The 21,289-nt window shown below is 41.3% G+C and overlaps 1 protein-coding gene across 16 annotated transcripts in view; it reads left to right on the forward strand.

Moving 5' to 3' along the window:
- ACBD5 (acyl-CoA binding domain containing 5) overlaps positions 1-21,289 on the forward strand; it is a 61,397-nt gene that overhangs the window by 12,745 nt on the left and 27,363 nt on the right. For 7 of the 16 annotated variants that reach the window (XM_010381419.2, XM_010381420.2, XM_030940563.1 and 4 more), the window contains 6 exons: positions 6,087-6,201; positions 6,300-6,332; positions 9,630-9,764; positions 11,304-11,504; positions 14,456-14,562; positions 19,636-19,903. In XM_010381419.2, coding sequence (XP_010379721.1) covers positions 6,087-6,201; positions 6,300-6,332; positions 9,630-9,764; positions 11,304-11,504; positions 14,456-14,562; positions 19,636-19,903 — 859 coding nt within the window. The remainder of the gene's footprint in view (positions 1-6,086; positions 6,202-6,299; positions 6,333-9,629; positions 9,765-11,303; positions 11,505-14,455; positions 14,563-19,635; positions 19,904-21,289) is intronic. The other 9 variants (XM_010381424.2, XM_030940565.1, XM_010381425.2 and 6 more) reach the window with 3 other exon arrangements.

Genomic DNA, 21,289 nt, shown 5'->3' on the forward strand with positions numbered 1-21,289 from the left:
ACAGGCATGAGCCACTGTGCGCCTGGCCTGTCACTGTCATTATTCTTTAGAGTATAAACCTCATTTTATGTCTTTGCAGTCAGAGGTTTCAGCAATCTTATTAATTTAACTTATATTTTATAATGAATGATGTTTTGTAGAAAGTGACTTTTCATAATTTTTAAGTTGCCCCATAAAATATCACTGAGAAAGTTGATTGAATAAAAAATTCTTTTAATGCTGGGCATGGTGGCTCATGCCTGCAATCCCAGAACTTTGGGAAGCCGAGGCGGGCAGATCACCTGAGGTCAGGAGTTTGAGAACAGCCTGGCCAATATGGCGAAACCCCGTCTCTACTAAAAATACAAAAAAATTAGCCTGGTGTGGTGGCATGCACCTGTAGTCCCAGCTACTCGGGAGGCTGAGGCAGGAGAATCATTGAACCAGGGAGGCAGAGGTTGCAGTGAGCCGAGATTGCACCACTGCACTGCAGCCTGGGTGACAGAGCAAGAATCTCTCTCAAAAACAAACAAACAAACAAACAAACAAAAAAAAAAAACCAACTATTTTAGCATAATAGAATTATGTCTTGTAGAAAATTGCTTTTCATAATTGATAAAGTGTCCCATCAAATGTCACTGAAAAACTTGATAGAATAAAACATTATTTTAATATAATGTAATAGGATTTTAGCTTTGAGGGAAAGTAATGTGGTTTGAGGGGTGGGAGAAATGCATGTTTAATTCAATAAGGTTTATTTATAGATGTATAAAATTATGTTTTTTTGAGGCAGAGTCTCGTGTTGTCGCCTGGGCTAGAGTATAATGGCACCATCTTGGCTCACTGCAACCTCTGCCTCCTCGGTTCACGCCATTCTCCTGCCTCAGCCTCCTGAGTAGCTGGGATTACAGGTGCAGACCACCACACCTGGCTAATCTTTTGTATTTTTAGTAGAGATGGGATTTCACTGTGTTGGCCAGACTGATCTCAAACTCCTGACTCCATGATCTTCCCACTTCGGCCTCCCAAAGTGCTGGAATTATAGGCATGAGCCACCACGCCTGGCCAAAATTCTATTTTTTTTTTTTTGTACAAATTTAGGCTATCTTCGGGGGATTTCCAGAGTATTCAGCTAACATTTGAATAATGTACCTTATGTCTGTTGAATTTTAAAAGAGATGGGTATCCTCAACCCTGGCTACACATTAGAATCACTAGGGGATCTTGTGAAAAAATACAAAGGCCCCAGGATGACCCCAGACTAATTATTTCAGGATTTCTAAGAGATTGGGATAATCTCTGTAATACAGGGAGGATTAGAGGATGGTCCCATTAAAGATGGAATCTCGGCCGGGTGCGGTGGCTCAAGCCTGTAATCCCAGCACTTTGGGAGGCTGAGACAGGCGGATCACCTGAGGTCAGGAGTTCGAGACCAGCCTGGCCAACATGGTGCAACTCCATCTCTACTAAAATACAAAAATTTAGCTGGGTGTGATGGCAGGCACTTGTAATCTCAGCTACTAGAGAGGCTGAGACAGAAGAATCACTTGAATCAAGGAGGTGGAGGTTGCAGTGAGCCAAGATCACACCATTGCACTCCAGCCTGAGCAACAGAGTGAGACTCTGTCTCAGAAAAGAAAGAGAAAGAGAGAGAAAAAAAGAAAGGAAGGAAAGAAAGGAAAGGAAAGAAAGGGAAGGAAAGGGAAAAAGGAAAAGGGAAGGAAAGGAAGGAAACAAGGAACCTGAAAGTTGCCATGGCTGAGGGTCTAGTCCAAGGGAGGAAAGGAGGAAGGGAGGAAGGGAGGGAAGGGAGGGAAGGGATGGAAAAGGAGGGAAGGGAGGGAATGGAGGGAAGGGAAGGAAGGAAACAAGGAAACTGAAAGTTACCATGGCTGAGGGTCTAGTCCATAGCTCAACAACTCTAGAACACCAAGAACACCTACTTTCTCTGAGTACAGAGGGTTGGCTTTTGTTTTAAGGTTTCACTCGTGGTAAACATCTTTTGCACATTGAGGGGGAAAACGAATGCTAGTTTCTTAGAGTGAGTGATAGGCTTCTAGTGATCAGCATACTCAGGACTGATATCTAGGTCACTTTTCAAAAGGCTAAAAGTGCTTGGGAGACTGAATTAATGATTCTGTTGTACAGAGAGTAGAGCGTTGGGATTTGGATGGCTTTAAGAGATGTGGTCATTTTGGACCAAAAAAGCCTGAGAAATTTAGTCTTCGCTTTCTTAGAGTATCTCTACACCTTTCCAGTATATTTTCATCGTCTGGAAATGATGTCTCTCACTGAGGAAAAGTGCTGGATAGACCTAGAAGAATTATTGTGCTTTGGATGCTGCTTTTCTGGTGTCCATGCAGCTTACCAGATATTTCTGTCAAAACATTCTTCATTTGCTTGGGTTATAATATATTAAGTTAGCATAGTTAACTTATAACTTTAGACCAGGGATGTCCTATCTTTTGGCTTCCGTGAGCCACACTGGAAGAAGAATTGTTTTAGGCCGCACATAAAATACACGGATACTAACGATAGCTGGTGAACTAAAAAAAAAAAAAAAAAAAAAAAAAAGAAGCAAAAAAAATCATAATGTTTTAAGAAAGTTTATGAATTTGGGCCAGGCGCAGTGGCTCACGCTAGTAATCCCAGCTAGTAATCCCAGCACTTTGGGAGGCTGAGGTGGGTGGATCTCTTGAGGTCAGGAGTTCAGACCAGCCTGGGTAACATGGTGAAACCCTGTCTCTACTAAAAATACAAAAAGTTAGCCGATCATGGTGGTGTATGCCTGTAGTCTCAGCTACTCGGGCAGCTGAGATAGGAGAATTGTTTGAACCCCAGAGGCAGACGCTGCAGTGAGCCAAGATCGTGCCACTGTACTCCAGCCTGTGCGACAGAGTCAGACACTGTCTCTATAAAAGAAAAAAAGAAAAAAAAAGTTTACGAATTTGTATTGGGTATTTAAAGCCATCTTGGGCCACATGTGGCCTGAGGACTGCAGATTGGACAAGGTTGGTTTAGATAACATCTTCTCTGAGGGTAGGTAGTAGTTACCTAGACTGAGATTTGTCTGTGTCTGCTTGTGTGTGTGTGTGTGGTCTGTATCTCATGTGGGTACATGTGCACCATTTCTTGTATTTCAACATTGGTGTAAGGGAGATAATTTTGCAAATGGCTGAGATCATTCTTGGTTTGTGTATGTTTAAAGTTTCTTCCTCAGAGAATAATCTCTTCAAAAGGGTGGAGGCAAGGGCTGAGAAACTTCCTATTGGGTACTGGGTGACTGGATCAATAGAAGCCCAAACTTCAGCATCACACAGTATACCCTTATAACAAACCTGCACATATACCCTCTGAATCTAAAAGAAAAAGAAAAACCAAAGAGAGTAACCTCATCAATTTTGGATGTGTCTTGCTTTGGCTACTGTGTCTTCACTATATTAACTACTGACATTCTGGTTTGTTGACAGAATGATTACTCAGTTGATACTTGCTTAGTGCCAACGGATACTCCTTTTATTTCGTGCTGACATTTCAAGTCCACAGTTTACTCTTTTACCCTATAGGGTGTGAGAAACCCAGATGCTGAATTTAGTAGCCTTAAAAATAAGGATGAAGTTAAGAAAGAGATCTTTTAATAAGCCTTGAGAAATAGAGATGTTGCTTGCTTGTCAGGATGTGGTATGTGATTGGCTTACTAGATTCTGCTAACTGAAGTCTTGATATTACAGCAGTGTGGGATGGTGTAAAGGGTGCTGATTTATGTTTGAATTATTTCTCTGCCATTTGTTAGTTGTGACTTGGTCACATTAAAGTAAACATTTCTCCTGGTTTGAATCTGATTCTCAGAATTATTATTATAATTCAAATATGTTACAACAGATATTTATAATAAACAATAAAACATTCCTCCACATGGCCCTAGCCTCATAACAAATGTTTCCTTTAACAAAAAGAAATTTTGTGATTAAAGCATTCCTTTCACAGTACATTCAGAGGAGCAACAATCAGATAATTTACTCCAAGTTGTAAAATTAAATTATAATCACTAGAACCAGTTATTGTTAACATAGTTCATTCTGTATAATCTCTCTCAACAACTTCCTCCTACACGTACAACACAGTGGGGAACGGTGTTGATGAGCATGTCTCAGATCAAAATCCTGTCAGAGTTGCTGACTACCATAGACCACCGATGATCCATCTTATATCTGGTTTAGAAATAAAAGCATGTTGTTTGAACAATAATTTTAGGGTTTTGGCCGGGCACAGTGGCTAACACCTATAACCCTAGCACTTTGGGAGGCCGAGGTAGGTGAATCACTTATGAAGGTGTCTGAAATTGCTTGAAGGTGAGAATTGCTTGAACCCGGAAGGTGGAAGTTGCAGTGAGCTGAGATCGTACTGCTGCACTACAGCCTGGGTGATGATGGAGTGAGACTCTGTCTCCAAAAAAAAAAAAGAAAGAAAGAAAGAAAGAAAGGGAGCGGGGGAGCGAAGGAGCCAGTTCTGGTATCTTTTTTTTTTTTTTCTGGGGAGACAGAGTCTCACTCTGTTGCCCAGGCTGGAATGCAGTGGTGCGATCTTGGCTCACTGCAGCCTCCACCTCCTGGGTTCAAACAGTTCTCCTGCCTCATCCTCCCAAGTAGCTGGGATCACAGGTGCATGCCACCAAACGTGGCTAATATTTGTATTTTTAGTAGAGATGGAGCTTCACCATGTTGGCCAGGCTGGTCTCGAACTCCTGACCTCAGGTGATCCTCCCGCCTCGGCCTCCCAAAGTGCTGAGATTACTGGCATGAGCCCGGCCCCTGGTATCATATTAAACATACTGTGATTAGCACACACAGAGCTGACTTTATTCTTTTTAATATCTGCAAAATATTTCAAATCTAGAAGTACTTTAATTTCTTTGATCAGTCACCAATTGATGGCTGTTTAAGTACCTTTTCAGTTAATTTACCTTGCTCTTTAAATTTGATGATTCTAAATTGGCCCATATTTATGAAGGTGTCTGAAAGTGATTGCCATTTCCTACTTTACTTTTGTGCCCTGTTAGAAATACTACGCTACCTTATTGTTAAAGAACAGACATCATAATTTTATTCTAACTTGAGTTTTCTATTTCATTTAATGAAAGCCCCCAGTTTGTTTGTTTGTTTGTTTCCTTTATTTTTTTGGAGACAAGATCTCGCTCTGTTGCCTAGGCTGGAGTGCAGTGTGGTGTGATCATGGCTCGCTGCAGCCTCAATTTCCTGGGCTCAAGAGATCCTTCCATCTCAGCCTGCTGAGTAGCTGGGACTACAGGCGTGCACCATCATGTCTGGATAATTAAACAAATTTTTTTTTTTGTAGAGATGGGCTCTTACTATGTTGCCCAGGCAAGTCTCGAACTCCTGGGCTCAAGCCATCCTCCTCCTGCTTTGGCCTCCCAAAGTGCTAGGATTATAGGTGTGAGCCATTGTACCCTGACCCCTAGTTTTTAATACACAATTTATAGGTAATTGTATGAAATTTTACATGAAGCTCTTGTAAAATAGTCTTCAAAATGAGAACGCTTTTAGAGCTTTAATATACTTGAAGCTTTTCTAGGAGTGTATATACATTTTTTAAAAGGATTCCTTTTATTTTATTTTTTAATTTTTGGAGATGGTATTTCACTCTGTCACCAAGCCTGGAGTGCAGTGGTGCCATAACGGCTCACTGTAGCCTCGATCTCACAGGCTCATGTAATCCTCCCATCTCAGCCTCTGGAGTAGCTGGGACCACAGGCACACACCACCATGCCTGGTTAATTAAAAAAATTTTTTTTTTTTTGTAGAGACAGGGTCTCACTATGTTGCCAAGGCTGGTCTCAAACTCCTGGGCTCAAGCCATCCTCCTACCTTGGCCTCCCGAAGTGCTAGGATTACAGGCATAAGCCACCACCTCACCTGGCCACAGTGTGTATACATTAAGTATGTAATTAATGTAGATCCTTCAGAGAGTGTATTATGAACGTCAAATCTTAAAATTATTGACAAATTGGAAATAGGAGATTATCTGATACTAGTGGAGATCAAACTAAGAGTTTGTGATTTCACAATATTTGTTTCTTTTGATTACAGATTATTGAAACTATGCCAATGACTGAGAAAGTTGAAGAATTGCTGCGTGTCATAGGTCCATTTTATGAAATTGTCGAGGACAAAAAGAGTGGCAAGAGTTCCGATGTAACCTCAGGTTGGACTATTTTACCTATTTTTAAATTCATCAACTGATATATTATGCGCATATTAATATTTGTATGTCTGATTTTTTTTCTTACTTTCACACGCCAGTCCGACTGGAGAAAATCTCTAAATGTTTAGAAGGTAGGAATCATGAAATCATGTAAAAGTTTTGTTTAAAATTTGCATGTCAAAAGAATTCTGCACAAACTTATAGAACTTACAGTCTTGTCACCCAGGAGTTTTCATTCCAAGCAAACACATTGTATGAAGTTCCAAAACATTATAAACCCTTAAACTTTTAACCCTAAAGTTGTAAGCTATTAAAATACACCAGGTAATTTACTTAGTATGTTCAAAATTATAGCAGAATTCATGGTTTTATTTTGATAGATCATGTTTTCTATTTTGCTTTGAGAATTAAATTAATAGTACATTGAATTCAATGATTTACTAGCTAATTTTAAAATGGATATGTTGGCCAGGTGTGGTGGCTCATGTCTGTAATCCCAGCACTTTGGGAGGCCAAAGCGGGCAGATCACCTGAGGTCAGGAGTTCAAGACCAGACTTGCCAACATGGTGAAACCCTGTCTCTACAAAAAACACAAAAATTAGCCAGGCATGGTGGCACACACCTGTGATCCCAGCTACTTGGCAGGCTGAGGCACAAGAGTCACTTGAACCCAGGAGGTGGAGGTTGCAGTGAGCCCAGATCGCTCTGCTGTACTCCGGCCTGAGCAACGGAGTGAGATGCTGTCTCTAAAAATGGATGTATTTAGAGTATGGTTTAACTGTAGTATAGTAAGCTAATGCAAGACAGGTAATTCATTTAGCTTTTTTTTTTTCTTCTTCTTCTTCTTTCAGTTCAAGCATCTCTGCACGGATTGCAGTTTTCTTTTTTTTTTTTCTTGTAGAATTTTGTCTTCATGTACACAAAGGATTGAAAGGATTATGTTTTGCATATTTGTAGGAGTTGAATAAAATGCAAGATTTGTGTATTAACTAAACATTTGATCTTGAAATTTTTTTAGAAAGCAGGGTGAAATGAGACCACAAGAGTCAATTTACGAGAAAATTGTATACCCTTTAAATAAAAATTGCCTGGCATCCGCTTTTTTTCCTTGTCATCCCTATTTATAAGACATCTTTTAATAATTGACAGTAATGGCAGCATTTCGGAATAGTAATCTTCCTGTGCTGAAATCAGTCCTTGTACCTGTCACGGTAATAAACTATGTGCAAGTCGTACTGACTGCTTACTGGGCATAACTCTGTCACATCATTCTACATCTGATTTGCTTACAGAAGTCAAATATTAACAAGTAGTCCTTCTTACAAGGCATGCTTATTCAATTCAGAAAAAACTAAATGTTATTTGAGATGGCGTCTTCCTCTGTCACACTGACTGGAGTGCAGTGGTGCCATCTCGGCTCACTGCAACCTCTACCTCTTGGGTTCCAGCGATTCTCCTGACTTAGCCTCCCAAGTAGCTGGGATTCCAAGTGTGCACCACCATGCCTGGCTAATGTTTGTATTTTTAGTAGAGCCGGGGTTTTGCCATGTTGGCCAGGCTGATCTCGAACTCCTGACCTCAGGTAATTCTCCCAACTCAGTTTCCCAAAGCGCTGGAATTAAAGGCATGAGCCACTGTGCCCTGCCAGAAAAAAAAATTAAATGTTTTTAGTATGTCAGGCATGTTAGGATGCAGAGGGAAATAAATCTGGATCTGCTGCAGTGGTGTCCAGCCACTGGCCAGAGGCAGATATTTAAACAGCTAATTATAAAACAAAGAAGAGTAAATAATAGTAATAAAGGTGCAGGCTCACAGCTTCCTAGCTATAACTTAAAATTTTAAAAATCTTTGAAGACCAGAAGTTTGTTGGTAAACTCATTTGGCAGCAAAACCTGTCTGATATGAACTAAAAATCTGGGGAGCAAAAGTTCTGACCTAAAGTAAAACGAGGGTATTTTGAGTCTCTGTCCTCTTTAGTGTAACTATTTATATGTTTTGTTGCAAAAATCATATTTTCTCTTTTTAGTGAGAGCTGCCTTAGACTCTATTGGATGTATTACATAATATACCAAATGGCATATGTACCATATAACCTTTGCAAAATTAGAAAACTTGAGATTTCAAAACATATCTGGATCCAAGGGTTGTAAGTAAGGGATTGTGGACCCTCACCCTAATTTTTTTAACCTGAGCCATTCTGGTGGACATTTAGGTTATTTATTCCTTCAGATCTTCAGAAAATACTGCTGAGAATGACCATGTACATCTGTCATTTCATATATGTGAAAGCATATCTGTAAGAAATATTAGAAATGGAATTAAAAATGTTTGATGTTTGTAATTTTGTAAGATATTACCAAATTGCAAGACAGTTTGCAATCTTGCCTTTTTTTTCCTAAACAAAGCATTTTCTTAAAAGTAGCCATTTAGGTCCAATAGAACAGATGTATCAGTTTTACATGGCCATTTTCAGAATATACATATACAGTAAGTTTTGAAATTAGAATGATGAGTCCTCCAATTTTGTTCTTTTTCAAGATTGCTTTGGCTAATCTTGATCCTTCACATTTTCGTATGAATTTTAGAATCTGCATGTCAATTTTTGCAAAAATGCCAGCTTGGATTTTGATAGAGATTGCAGTGAATTTGCAGATCATTTTGGGGAGTATTGTCACTTCAAAAATATTGTCTTTCAATTCATGTTCTCAAAACAGTGTCCAGTAACCAACAGCATTAGCAACAAATGTGATCTTTATAGAAATTCGGAATCTTACATCACCCTAGACCTACGAATTCAGAATCTGCATCTTAAATAGCTCTCAGGAGGTTTGTATGGACATTAAAGTTGAGAAGCTCTGATGTTACTCTCAGGATATAACCTTGGCCACTTGGACAATTTGCTTTTCTAAGTGATTGATCACATCAGTGGATACTTTAAGAAAAAACTTAAATATCACAAAGACATGATAATTTGAGTTGTGCACCTGAAGCCCTAAAGGTAATACTGGAATAAAGTTTTTAAAATGGACTCCAACTGTAATATTGATGAGATTGTTGGTAGAACCAAAAATGTACTTTAGTTTTCAGCATGCTAGTATATAGGAAGTATCTCTTCATTTGCCATGTATGAAGATCCATTGATCTCTAACTTTATTTTTACTGATATTAACTTAAAAATAATTTACCTTCTGCCTGATTCAGAAAGGATTTAAGATAGCGTGATCATAAGGTGATAATTGAAGGAATTTGTCTATGTAATATATGTATGTTTATGGTCAAAGAAAATAATACTATTATATATATATAACTAACATTTTAATCCACAATTATTTTATTAGTTATTTGTAAATTGTATTAGTATTACTTGGAAATTATGGTATAATTGTATATTACCACATTGTGACTAAGTGGTCATTTGATGTTTTAGATCTTGGTAATGTTCTCACTTCCACTCCAAACACCAAAACTGTTAATGGTAAAGCCGAAAGCAGTGACAGTGGAGCTGAGTCTGAGGAAGAAGAGGCCCAAGAAGAAGTGAAAGGAGCAGAACAAAGTGATAATGGTAATGTTTGGATAATCAGTTAGTAATTTTACAATAAATAAACTAAGAGGGTATGAAGACATTTGGGCTGATTTGGTATTATAGAAGATTGGAGCAGGTGGTGGGATGTAAGCTGTTGACCTTATAACCAGGTTTGCTGTGGACTGAAAGGCTCTGCTACAGAGAAAGGAAAAACCAACCTTATGCATAAATGGAATAGGTGTTAACTGAAGGTTGACAAGCATAGGCCACTCCTCCAAATGGACGGCCTGAAATGCTGCATTAGACATGTGCTATTTTAAGGTGTTGTTTCCAACATGAATCTACATAAGTTACTAAGGACAGGAGACAAGTTAGACTCTCAATATCTTACCAAAAATAGAATGGAATCCAGAGAATAGGATACAGGCATAAGTTTTTTTTGTTTTTTTTTTTTTTTTTTTTTTAGATGGAGTCTCGCTCTGTCGCTCAGGCTGGAGTGCAGTAGTATGATCTCGACTCACTGCAACCTCTGCCACCCTCTGCAACCTCAAGCCGTCTTCCTGCCTCAGCCTCCCAATTAGCTGGGATTGTAGGCATGCACCATCATACCCCGCTAATTTTTGTATTTTTAGTAGAGACAGGATTTCACCATGTTGATCTCAAACTCCTGACCTCAGGTGATCTGCCCGCCTCGGCCTCCCAAAGTGCTGGGCCTATAGGCATGAGCCATCGCACCCGGCCTACAGGCATAAGTTTTCATGAAGAAGGAACATTGGAATTATGGCTTAGAGCATTGAGGGCTCTGTTAGAATACCAATGACACATGGGAAGACTGTTTTCAAAAGGGGAGGCAGAAAGACACTACAACAAACTGTGGCCAGGCATGGTGGCTCATGCCCGTAATCCCAGCACTTTGGGAGGCCGAGGCGGGCAGATCACCTGAGGTTGGGGGTTTGAGACCAGCCTGACCAACATGGTGAAACCCCATCTCTATTAAAAATACAAAAATTAGCCAGGCATGGTAGCAGGCGCCGGTAATCCCAGGTACTTGGGAAGCTGAGGCAGGAGAATCACTTGAACTCGGGAAGTGGAAGTTGCAGTGAGCCAAGATCATGCCATTGCACTCTAGTCTGGGTGACAGAGTGAGATGCCGTTTCAAAAAAAGAAAACCAAAAACTGCGTAACTTAGTTTTGCCTTCCCTTTCCAGTAAGGTATGACAAAGAGCGCCTTCTTTAAAGGTCCTTTTTATCAGCTACGTGGACCCCTTTGCACTGCTAGGTCTCATAGAGCAATTCGCTTATGCCTAAGGGAGTAAAAAGACTTTGAGAGATTACTTTTTAAAAGAAACTGTAGAAGATTGACAGGGAACTGAAACAATTTTGAAGCCAACATAGTTTGGGTGAGCTCTCAGCCTATAGTAAACCCCATTTCAAGGAGCATGCCTTCTCTTTGATCCAAGTAGGAAACCCTTCAAAGGGATTGTGAGGTTAGGGAAATGACAGCTGGATGTTAAAACATGGTATGCAGAAGGTAACCTACTGTGAACTTTTATGAATCTCTCCATTTTCTCATAAAAGATAAGAAAATGATGAAGTCAGCAGACCATAAGAATTTGGAAGTCATTGTCACTAATGGCTATGATAAAGATGGCTTTGTTCAGGATATACAGAATGACATTCATGCCAGTTCTTCCCTGAATGGCAGAAGCACTGAAGAAGTAAAGTCTGTTGATGAAAACTTGGGGCAAACTGGAAAATCTGCTGTTTGTATTCACCAAGGTATTGTCCCCAAATAATTCTGTGTCCAGCCTCTTTCCTATGAATAGTCTTTTAATAATTACAGGATCTTTAGGATCAGTTTTGAATTTAAAAATCTCTTGTTTAGTAATATCTTAGGGCTTATTAATATTATAAGGGTTTATAGTTTTGAAAGAGCATGAATTAGGGCCAGGGTTATATATGTATCTCTTTCTGTTGCCTAGGCTGGAGTGCAGTGGCATAGTCAAGGTACACTGCAGCCTTGAACTCCTGGGCAGTTCTGCCTCAGCCTCCTGAGTAGCTGGGATTACAGGCATGTACCACCATGCCCAGTTAATGTTTAAATTTTTTGTAGAGACAGGGTTTTGCCAGGTTGCCCAGGCTGGTCTGGAACTCCTGAGTTCAAGTGATCTGCCCGCCTCGGCCTCCCAAAGTGCTAGGATTACAGGTTTGAGCCACACACTGGCTTATTTTTTAATTTTTAGGGATACATAATAGTACATGTGAGAAACATTTCTTTTTTTTTTTTTTGGTGTGAGATGGTGTCTCACTCTGTTGCCCAGGCTGGAGTGCAGTGGCGCAATCTCGGCTCACTGCAACCTCCACTTCCTGGGTTCAAATGATTCTCCTGCGTCAGCCTCCCAAGTAGCTGGGATTACAGGCACATGCCACCACGCCCGGCTAATTTTTTGTATTTTTAGGAGAGACGGGGTTTCACCCTGTTGCCAGGGTGGTCTCAAACTCCTGACCTCAAGTGATCCGCCCACCTTGGCCTCCCCAAGTGCTGGAATTACAGGTGTGAGGCAACGCGCTTGGCCGAGAAACATCATTTCTTTTGTGTGTGTGTGTGTGAGATGGTGTCTCGCTCTGTTGCCCAGCCTGGAGTGCAGTGGCGCGATCTTGGCCCACTGCAAGCTCTGCCTCCCGGGTTCACGCCATTCTCCTGCCTCAGCCTCCCGAGTAGCTAGAACTACAGGCGCCCACTACCACACCAGCCTAATTTTTTGTATTTTTAGTAGAGACAGGGTTGCACCGCTTTAGCCAGGATGGTCTCGATCTCCTGACCTCGTGATCCTCCTACCTTGGCATCCCAAAGTGCTGGGATTACAGGCGTGAGCACCGTGCCTGGCCTTTTTTTTTTTTTTTTTTTTTTTTTTTTGAGACAGTCTTGCTTCTTTGCCCAGGCTAGAGCACAATGGCCCGATCTCAGCTCTCTGCAACCTCCGCCCCCTGGGTTCAAACAATTCTCCTGCCTCAGCCTCCCCAGTAGCTGGGATTACAGGCACATGCCACCACGCCCAGCTAATTTTTGTATTTTTAGTAGAGATGGGGTTTCACCCTGTTGGCCAGGGTGTTCTCAAAGCCTGACCTCAAGTGATCTGCCTGCCTCAACCTCCCAAAGTGCTGAAATTATAGGTGTGAGGCAACGCTCCCGGCCGAGAAACATCATTTCTTTTTTATTTTGAGACGAAGTCTCACTCTGTCATCCAGGCTGGAGTGCAGTGGTGCGACCTCGGCTCCCTGCAAGCTTCGCCTCCTGGGTTCACGCCATTCTCCTGCCTCAGCCTCCCGAGTAGCTGGGACTACAGGTGCTCACCACCACGCCCAGCTAATTTTTTTGTGTTTTTTAGTAGAGATGGGGTTTCACTGTGTTAGCCAGGATGGTCTCAATCTCCTAACCTCGTAATCCTGCCCTCTTCTGCCTCCCAAAGTGCTGGGGTTACAGGCGTGAGCCACTACGCCCGGCCGACAAATATCATTTCTTAATATAAGAACCAAACTTGCCTAGTTGGATCTTACATTTAGGCATCCTGTTTGGTAGGTAATTTTCTCTTATAGGGTTATTAGGTTTTATAAGATTTCATCTAGGTTATGTTTATGGAATTCAATGAAAAAACATTTTGTAATCTTTTCAAATAAAAATTATCAACTAAATTTAAAGTTTTGGTAAATTTTAAACAGTGTGGCTTGATAAATCAAATTTGTCTCTCAGTATAAAAATAATATAAGGCTGATGAATTTTGAGAATGGAATAAAGGTCAGGCATGGTGGCTCACGCCTGTAATGCCAGCACTTTGGGAGGTCGAGGTGGGCAGATCACCTGAGGTCAGGAGTTCGAGACCAGCCTGACCAATATGGTGAAACTCCGTCTCTACTGAAAATACAAAAGTTGGCTGGGTGTGGTGGTTCACGCCTGTAATCCCAGCACTTTTGGAGGTTGAGGCAGGTGGATCACCTGAGGTAAGAAGTTCAAGACCAGCCTGGCTAACATGGAGAAACCCCATCTCAAGTAAAAATACAAAAAATTAGCTGGGCATGGTGGCATGCGCCTGTAATCCCAGCTACTTGGAGGCTGAGGCATGAGAATCACTTGAACCCAGGAGGCAGAGGTTGCAGTGAGCCAAGATCACGCCACAGCACTCCAGCCTGGGTGACAGAATGAGACTCTGTCTCCAAAAACAAAAATAAACAGTACTTTGGGAGGCCAAGGCGGGTGGATCATCTGAGCTCAGGAGTTTGAGACCAGTCTCAGCAACATGGAGAAACCCTGTCTCTACTAAAAATACAAAATTAGCCAGCTGTGGTGGCCCATACCTGTAATCCCAGCTACTCGGGAGGCTGAGGCGGGTGAATCACTTGAACCTAGGAGGCAAAGGTTGCGGTGAGCCAAGATCGCACCATTGCATTCCAGCCTGGGCAACAAGAGCAAAACTCTGTCTCAAAAACAAAACAAAATGAAACAAAAATTAGCTGGGCATGGTGGTGGGCACCTGTAATCCCAGGTACTTGGGAGGCTGAGGCAAGAGAATCGCTTGAACCCAAGAGGTAGAAGTTGCAGTGAGCCAAGATCACACCACTGCACTCCAGCCTGGGTGACAGAGCAAGACTCCATCTCAAAAAAACAAAGGAATAAATTTGTTTTTCTTCTATTAGAGTATAATTACCCTATCTGCACTTTTGTTCATATTTAGATATAATTGATGATCATGTTGAAGATGTTACAGGAATTCAGCATTTGACAAGTGATTCAGACAGTGAAGTTTACTGTGATTCTATGGAACAATTTGGACAAGAAGAGGTAAAAATGACATTTTCTGATTGGTGTATTTTCAAAGTGGTGTATTAGAATTCAAACTTCCATTAGTAGCAAATATACATACTGTTTTTCATTTTGAAAATATACCCCTGGCCGGGCACGGTGGCTCAAGCCTGTAATCCCAGCACTTTGGGAGGCCGAGATGGGCGGATCACGAGGTCAGGAGATCGAGACCATCCTGGCTAACACGGTGAAACCCCGTCTCTACTAAAAATACAAAAAATTAGCCGGGCGAGGTGGCGGGCGCCTGTGGTCCCAGCTACTCGGGAGGCTGAGGCAGGAGAATGGCGTGAACCCGGGAGGCGGAGCTTGCAGTGAGCTGAGATCCAGCCACTGCACTCCAGCCTGGGCGACAGAGCAAGACTCCGTCTCAAAAAAAAAAAAAAGAAAAAAAAAAAAGAAAATATACCCCTAAAATGTTTAAACATTTGTATTTTAAACTATTTTTTTCCGAATTGAAAAGTATGTAAAATTCTGTAAAAGTCAAAGAAAGAAAAATTAATAATAACTATTCCAATATAACTATTAATGTACATATATTTATAAATATTCTAGGAGACATGGGATGGGGATGCAAAGGAAACACTTTTTATGCTAGTCCCTATGTTTGAAACATGTATTAATGTTCAGGAAAATTGAATTATCTTCTTTGTTGTTGTTTTTGTTTTTTAGAGATGGGGTCTCCATCTGTCGCCCAGGCTGGAGTACAGTGGCGCAATCTTGGGTCACTGCAACCTCTACCTCCTAGGTTCAAGCAATTCTCCTGCCTCAGCATCCTAAGTAGCTGGGATTACAGGCATGTGCCACCACACCTGGCTAATTTTTATATTTTTATTAGAGACAGAGTTTCACCATGTTGGCCAGGTTGGTCTCAAACTCCTGGCCTCAAGTGATCTGCCTGTCTCTGTCTCTCAAAGTGCTGGGATTACGGGCATGAGCCACTGCGCCCAGCCTAAAAATAGATGCTTGATATGTTGCCTAGGCTGGTCTCAAACTCTTGGCCTCAATCAGTGCTCCCACCTTGGCCTCCCAAAATGCTGGGATTACAGGTGTGAGCCACCGAGCCTGGCCTGAATAATGTTCAGCCAAATAAGTCTGTTCTTCACATTGACTGTAATTCACTGGATTGAAATTTTTAGTGGAAATAATTTTTGAGTTTCAGTTAAGATCCAGTATTGGAAGAGAAAACTTCAAAAAAAAAAATTATAAAACATCCATGAATTCTTTTTCTCAACTTTTTCTGATAGTGATGACAGTGGTATTTTAATTTTTAAATTTTTAATTTTAATGGGCACAAGTAGGTATATATATTTATGGGTTAGACTGGGCACGGTCTCATACCTGTAATCCCAGGAGGCTGAGGCAGGAACTTTGCTTGAAGCCAGGAGTTTGAGACCAGCCTGGGCAAGATGGCGAGACCCCCATCTCCACTTTATTTTTGTAAAATATAAAAAATATAATAAATATATATTTATGGGGTACATGAGATATTTTGGTGCAGGCATATGATGTGTAATAATCACATCAGGGTAAATGGAGTATCGATTATTTCAGGCATTCATCATTTCTTTGTGTTCCAAACATTCCAATTGTACTCCCTCAGTTATTCTAAAATGTACAACAAAGTATTGCCGACTATAGCCACTCTGCTGTGCTATCAGGTACTAGATCTTATTCATTGTATCTCTATCTCCATGAGTTTAATTGTTTTAATTTTTAGCTCTCACAAGTGAGAACATTTGAAGTTTTTCTTTCTGTGTACATAATACCTTCCAATTCCATCCATATTGCAAATGACAGGGTCTCATTCTTTTTTATGGTAGAATAGTACTCCATCGTATATATGTACCATGTTTTCTTCATTCATCTGTTGATGGTCACTTAGGTTGCTTCCAAATCTTGGCTATTGTGAACAGTGCTGCAATAAACATGGGAGTGCTGATATCTCTTCAGTATATTGATTTCCTTTCTTTTGGGTATACAGCCAGCATTGGAATTGCTGGTCATGTGGTAACTCTATTTTTAGTGTTTCATTTTTTTTTCCCCCTTTAAGATGGAGTTTCGCTGTTGTTGCCTAGGCTGGAGGGCAATGGGGCGGTCTTGGCTCACTGCAACCTCCACCTCTCAGGTTCAAGTGATTCTCCTGCCTCAGCCTCCCGAGTAGCTGGGATTACAGGCATGCGCCACCACGCCCGGCTAATTTTGTATTTTTGGTAGAGACGGGGTTTATCCGTGTTGGCCAGGCTGATCTCAAACTCCCTCAGGTGATCACCTCAGGTGATTGTCCACCTCGGCCTCTCAAAGTGCTGGGATTACAGGTATGAGCCACCACACCCGGCCTGTTTGTTTTTTGAGGAACTTCCATACTGTTCTCCATAGTGGCTGTACTAATTTTACATTCTCACCAACAATGTACAAGGGCTTCCTTTTCTCCACATCCTCGCCAGCATTTGTTATTGCTTGTCTTTGGGATAAAAGCCATTTTAACTGGGGTGAGATACTATCTCATTGTAGTTTTGATTTGTATTTCTCTGATGATCAGTGATGTTGAGCACCTTTTCATATACCTGTTTGCCACTTGTCTTTTGAGAGATGTCTTTTCTGATCTTTTGCCCATTTTTAATCAGGTTATTAGTTTTTTTCCTATTGAGTTGTTTACGCTCCTTATGTATTCTAGTTGCTAATCTGATGAGGGTGGTTTTGACAGCTATATTTCTGTTTGGCCTTTTTATATCCTCTCCCCATTCTGTCTCCTACCTACCTACCCTGTTCTAATACAGTTCAGTATGTCTTATAGAAAATCATGTATCTTTTGCCTCCCTGAAATGATTTTAACTTTTTGTGTTTTTCTCCTTTTCTCATTTCATAATGCAATTAAATCTACCTCTTAGTTTTCTCAAATTTTAAAAACACATCAATAAATTATCTTTTACTTAAGGTCAAACACAAATGAGTAGCGTAGGCCAGTCATGGTGGCTCACACCTATAATCCCAACACTGTGGGAGGCCAAGACAGGTGGATCACTTGAGCTCATGAGTTTCAGAGCCGCGTGGGGGAACATGGCAAAACCCCGTCTTTATAAAAAATAAAAAAATTAGCCAGGCATGGTAGCTACTCGGGGAGGATGAGGTGGGAGGGTGGCTTAAGCCTGGGAGGCAGAGGATGCAGTGAACCAAGATGGCACTGCACTCCAGCCTGGGCTATAGAGCCAGAACTTGTCTCCAAAAAAAAAAAAAAAAAAAAAAGCAGCATAGATTGGAAGAATAATGATAAGGAACCCAAACTGAGAATGAGTGAAATTAGTAAAAAATGAAAATGATGAAAAACCCAGATTCCCTTTTATTTTTTCTTTTTAAAAAAGAGATGTTTGGGGAAGATTGATGAAAGGGACCAGATAGATATTAATTTCAGTAAATATCTGGCTGCTAAATTATAGGTTTGTTCCTGTTTTCTCTCTCAATCAGTTAATGGATTAAAGCTCAAGGGGCTGTCTGACCTGCCTTCTGGAGTACAGTGGCACAAACTGGGCTCACTGCAACTTCTGTCTCCTGGGTTCAAGTGATTCTTGTGCCTCAGCCTTCCAAGTAGCTGGGACTATAGGCATGTGCTACCCTGCCTGGCTAATATTTGTATTTTTAGTAAAGATAGGGTCTCGCCATGTTGGCCAGGCTGGTCCTATACTCGTGGCCTCAAGTGATCTGCCCACCTCGGCCTCCCAAAGTGCTGAGATTACAGGTGTGAGCCACTGTGCCTGGCCCCTTGCTGGCCTCTGTTAACACCACTCTCCTATTTGGTCATTGCTCACCACCCACCCTGGCCATCTCTCTGTTTCTCTAATGTGTCAAGTCCCTTCCCACCCCCACCCCCACTCGTACATCCTCCCTCTTCACTGAGGACTCTTATATACCTTTTATATCCTAACTCAGATGTCCCTTCCTGAAGGAAACCTTAGATAAGATACTCACCTGTTCACCACCTTCACCAAGTCCAGTTAATGATAGGTTGTCATCCACCAAAGTCTTAGGTGGGTTCTTTTAAAAACATATTTAGGCTCTGCCCACACAGTAGTCATTCTTTATTCCTTTACTTTCTTAATAAACTTGCTTTGACTTAAAAAAAAAATATTTAGGACCAGGTGTGGTGGCTCACGCCTGTAATCCCAGCACTTTGGGAGGATGAGGCGGACAGATCACAAGGTCAGGAGATCAAGACCATCCTGGCTTAACACGGTGAGACTCCGTCTCTACTAAAAATACAAAAAAGAAAAAAAGTAGTTGGGCGTGTTGGCGGGCACCTGTAGTCCCATCTACTCGGGAGGCCGAGGCAGGAGACTGGCGTGAACCCGGGAGGCGGGGCTTGCAGTGAGCCGAGATCGCTCCCCTGCACTCCAGCCTGGGTGACAGTGCAAGACTTCATCTCAAAAAAAAAAATTTTAGGCAGTAATCTCTAAGCATAAGGTAAGCATAGAAATTTAGATATTTCTTTAATAACAGACTCACAAAAGCAATTCACTGGCCAGGCATGGTGTCTCACTCCTGTAATCCCAGCACTTTGGGAGGCCAAGGTGGATGGATCATGAGGTCAGGAGATTGGGACCATTCTGGCCAACATGGTGAAACCCCATCTTTACTAAAAATACAAAAATTAACCGGGCGTGGCAGTGCGTGCCTGTAATCCCAGTACTTGGGAGGCTGAGGCAGGAGAATCGCTTGAACCCGGGAGGTGGAGGTTGCAGTGAGCCGAGATCGTGCCATTGAACTCCAGCCTGGTAACAGAGTGAGACTCTGTCTCAAAAACAAACAAACAACAACAAAAAAACAATTCACTGCCCAGGCTTCTTGACTCTGTTCGTGGACAAATCATTCTTGTCCCATTTCTTCCCTTCAGGTAGGAAGCAACATATGAACTAAACACATTTTTTAGTTAAAAAATATTTCCAATAATGACATGAAAGAAAATTTTAGGAAAACAGTATTTCTCCTATTGCTGTAAAAACTTTGTGGTGTATAATTCATGTTTCTAGTTTTTAACTAAGTGTCATTTTAAATTTGTAGTCTTCAGACAGCTTTACGTCCAACAATGGACCATTTCAGTATTACTTGGGTGGTCATTCCACTCAACCTGTGGAAAATTCTGGATTTCATGAAGATGTTCAAGTACCTCCTGGAAATGGCAACATTGGGAATATGCAGGTGGTTGCAGTTGAAGGAAAAGGTGAAGTCAAGCATGGAGGAGAAGATGGCAGGAATAACAGTGGGGTGCCACACCGGGAGAAGCGAGGTGGAGAAAGTGACGAATTCTCTAATGTCAGAAGAGGAAGAGGTGTGGATTACCTTTTTTCTTCCCTCACTATCTTTACTGATTTTCTTATTTATTTTTGAGATGGAATCTCGTGCTCTGTCACCAAGGCTGGAGTGCAGTGGCGCAATCTTGGCTCACTGCAATCTCTGCCTCCCGGGTTCAAGTGATTCTTCTGCCTCAGCCTCCCGAGTAGCTGGGATTATAGGCACCCACCACCACGCCTGGCTAATTTTTGTATTTTTAGTAGAGATGGGGTTTCACCATGTTGGCCAGGCTGGTCTCGAACTGATCTCAGGTGATCCATCCACCTTGGCCACCCAAAGTGCTGGGATTACTGGCGTGAGCTGTGCCCGGCCACCTGACTAATTGAAAAAGTTTTTTTTGTAGCGATGAGCATCTCACTATGTTGCCCAGACTGATCTCAAAATTTACCTCCTTGATAGATTTTTCAAGATAGAAGTCTTGAAAACAGCATCAGGCATGCCCATTTTGGGGTTTAACTTGGCAAATAGCTGTAATTCGGTTTCCCTTTTAATCCCCGACAATGCTTGATGCAGGTTCAGCTATGGGAATTCTGCTGCAGTGGAGGTCCAGGATGCTAAAGGGCAATGAGCTAGACAATTTCCTGTTTATTATTCAAAACAAAACTTGCCCATTATATTAGCAAATGTAAAATTTTGTAATATTCCTTTCCTGCAAGGGTAGGGTAACGCAATAGTACCTTTTATAGTCTGCAATGTAACACTGTTTCAGCCTTCTGAAAAATAGCTTGGGAACCTTGACCCAGTTGTTATCCTTTAATCCAGTAATGATTCTTTTTGGAATCTGTCCTAAAGAGATCAGGGGAAATTTGGACGAGGATTTACATACAAAACCATTCATTGCAATTTTATTTGTAACAGAAAAAATTTGAACTCATCCTACCTATCCAAAAGTGGAGAATGGTTGAGTGAATTATTTCATAACCTAACTAGGGAATTTATGTAACCATTTAAGTGTTTTTGGAATAAAATTTAATGATGCAGATAAGTGTTCATAATATGATTTTAAAACTAGGACATAAAAATCAATGTATAAGGGGATAGTGCCAATTTTGCAAATATATGCCCAGAGAAAAGAATGGATGGCTATATAACAAAATCTTAATAGTAGTGAGATTTCTATAAGGAACACACAATTTAGAATAAGAAGAACACATTTAAAATCCTTTGGATGTCTGGGCATGGTGGCTCACTTCTGTAATCCCAGCACTTTGGGAGGCCGAGGCAGGCAGATCACTTGAGGTCAGGAGTTCGAGACCAGCCTGGCCAACAAAGTGAAACTCCATCTCTACTAAAAATACAAAAATTAACCGGGCATAGGTGGCATGCACCTGTAATTCCAGTTGCTTGGGAGGCTGAGGCAGGA

The sequence above is a fragment of the Rhinopithecus roxellana genome, chromosome 11 (assembly GCF_007565055.1).
Source record: "Rhinopithecus roxellana isolate Shanxi Qingling chromosome 11, ASM756505v1, whole genome shotgun sequence".
Taxonomy (NCBI): Eukaryota; Metazoa; Chordata; class Mammalia; order Primates; family Cercopithecidae; genus Rhinopithecus; species Rhinopithecus roxellana.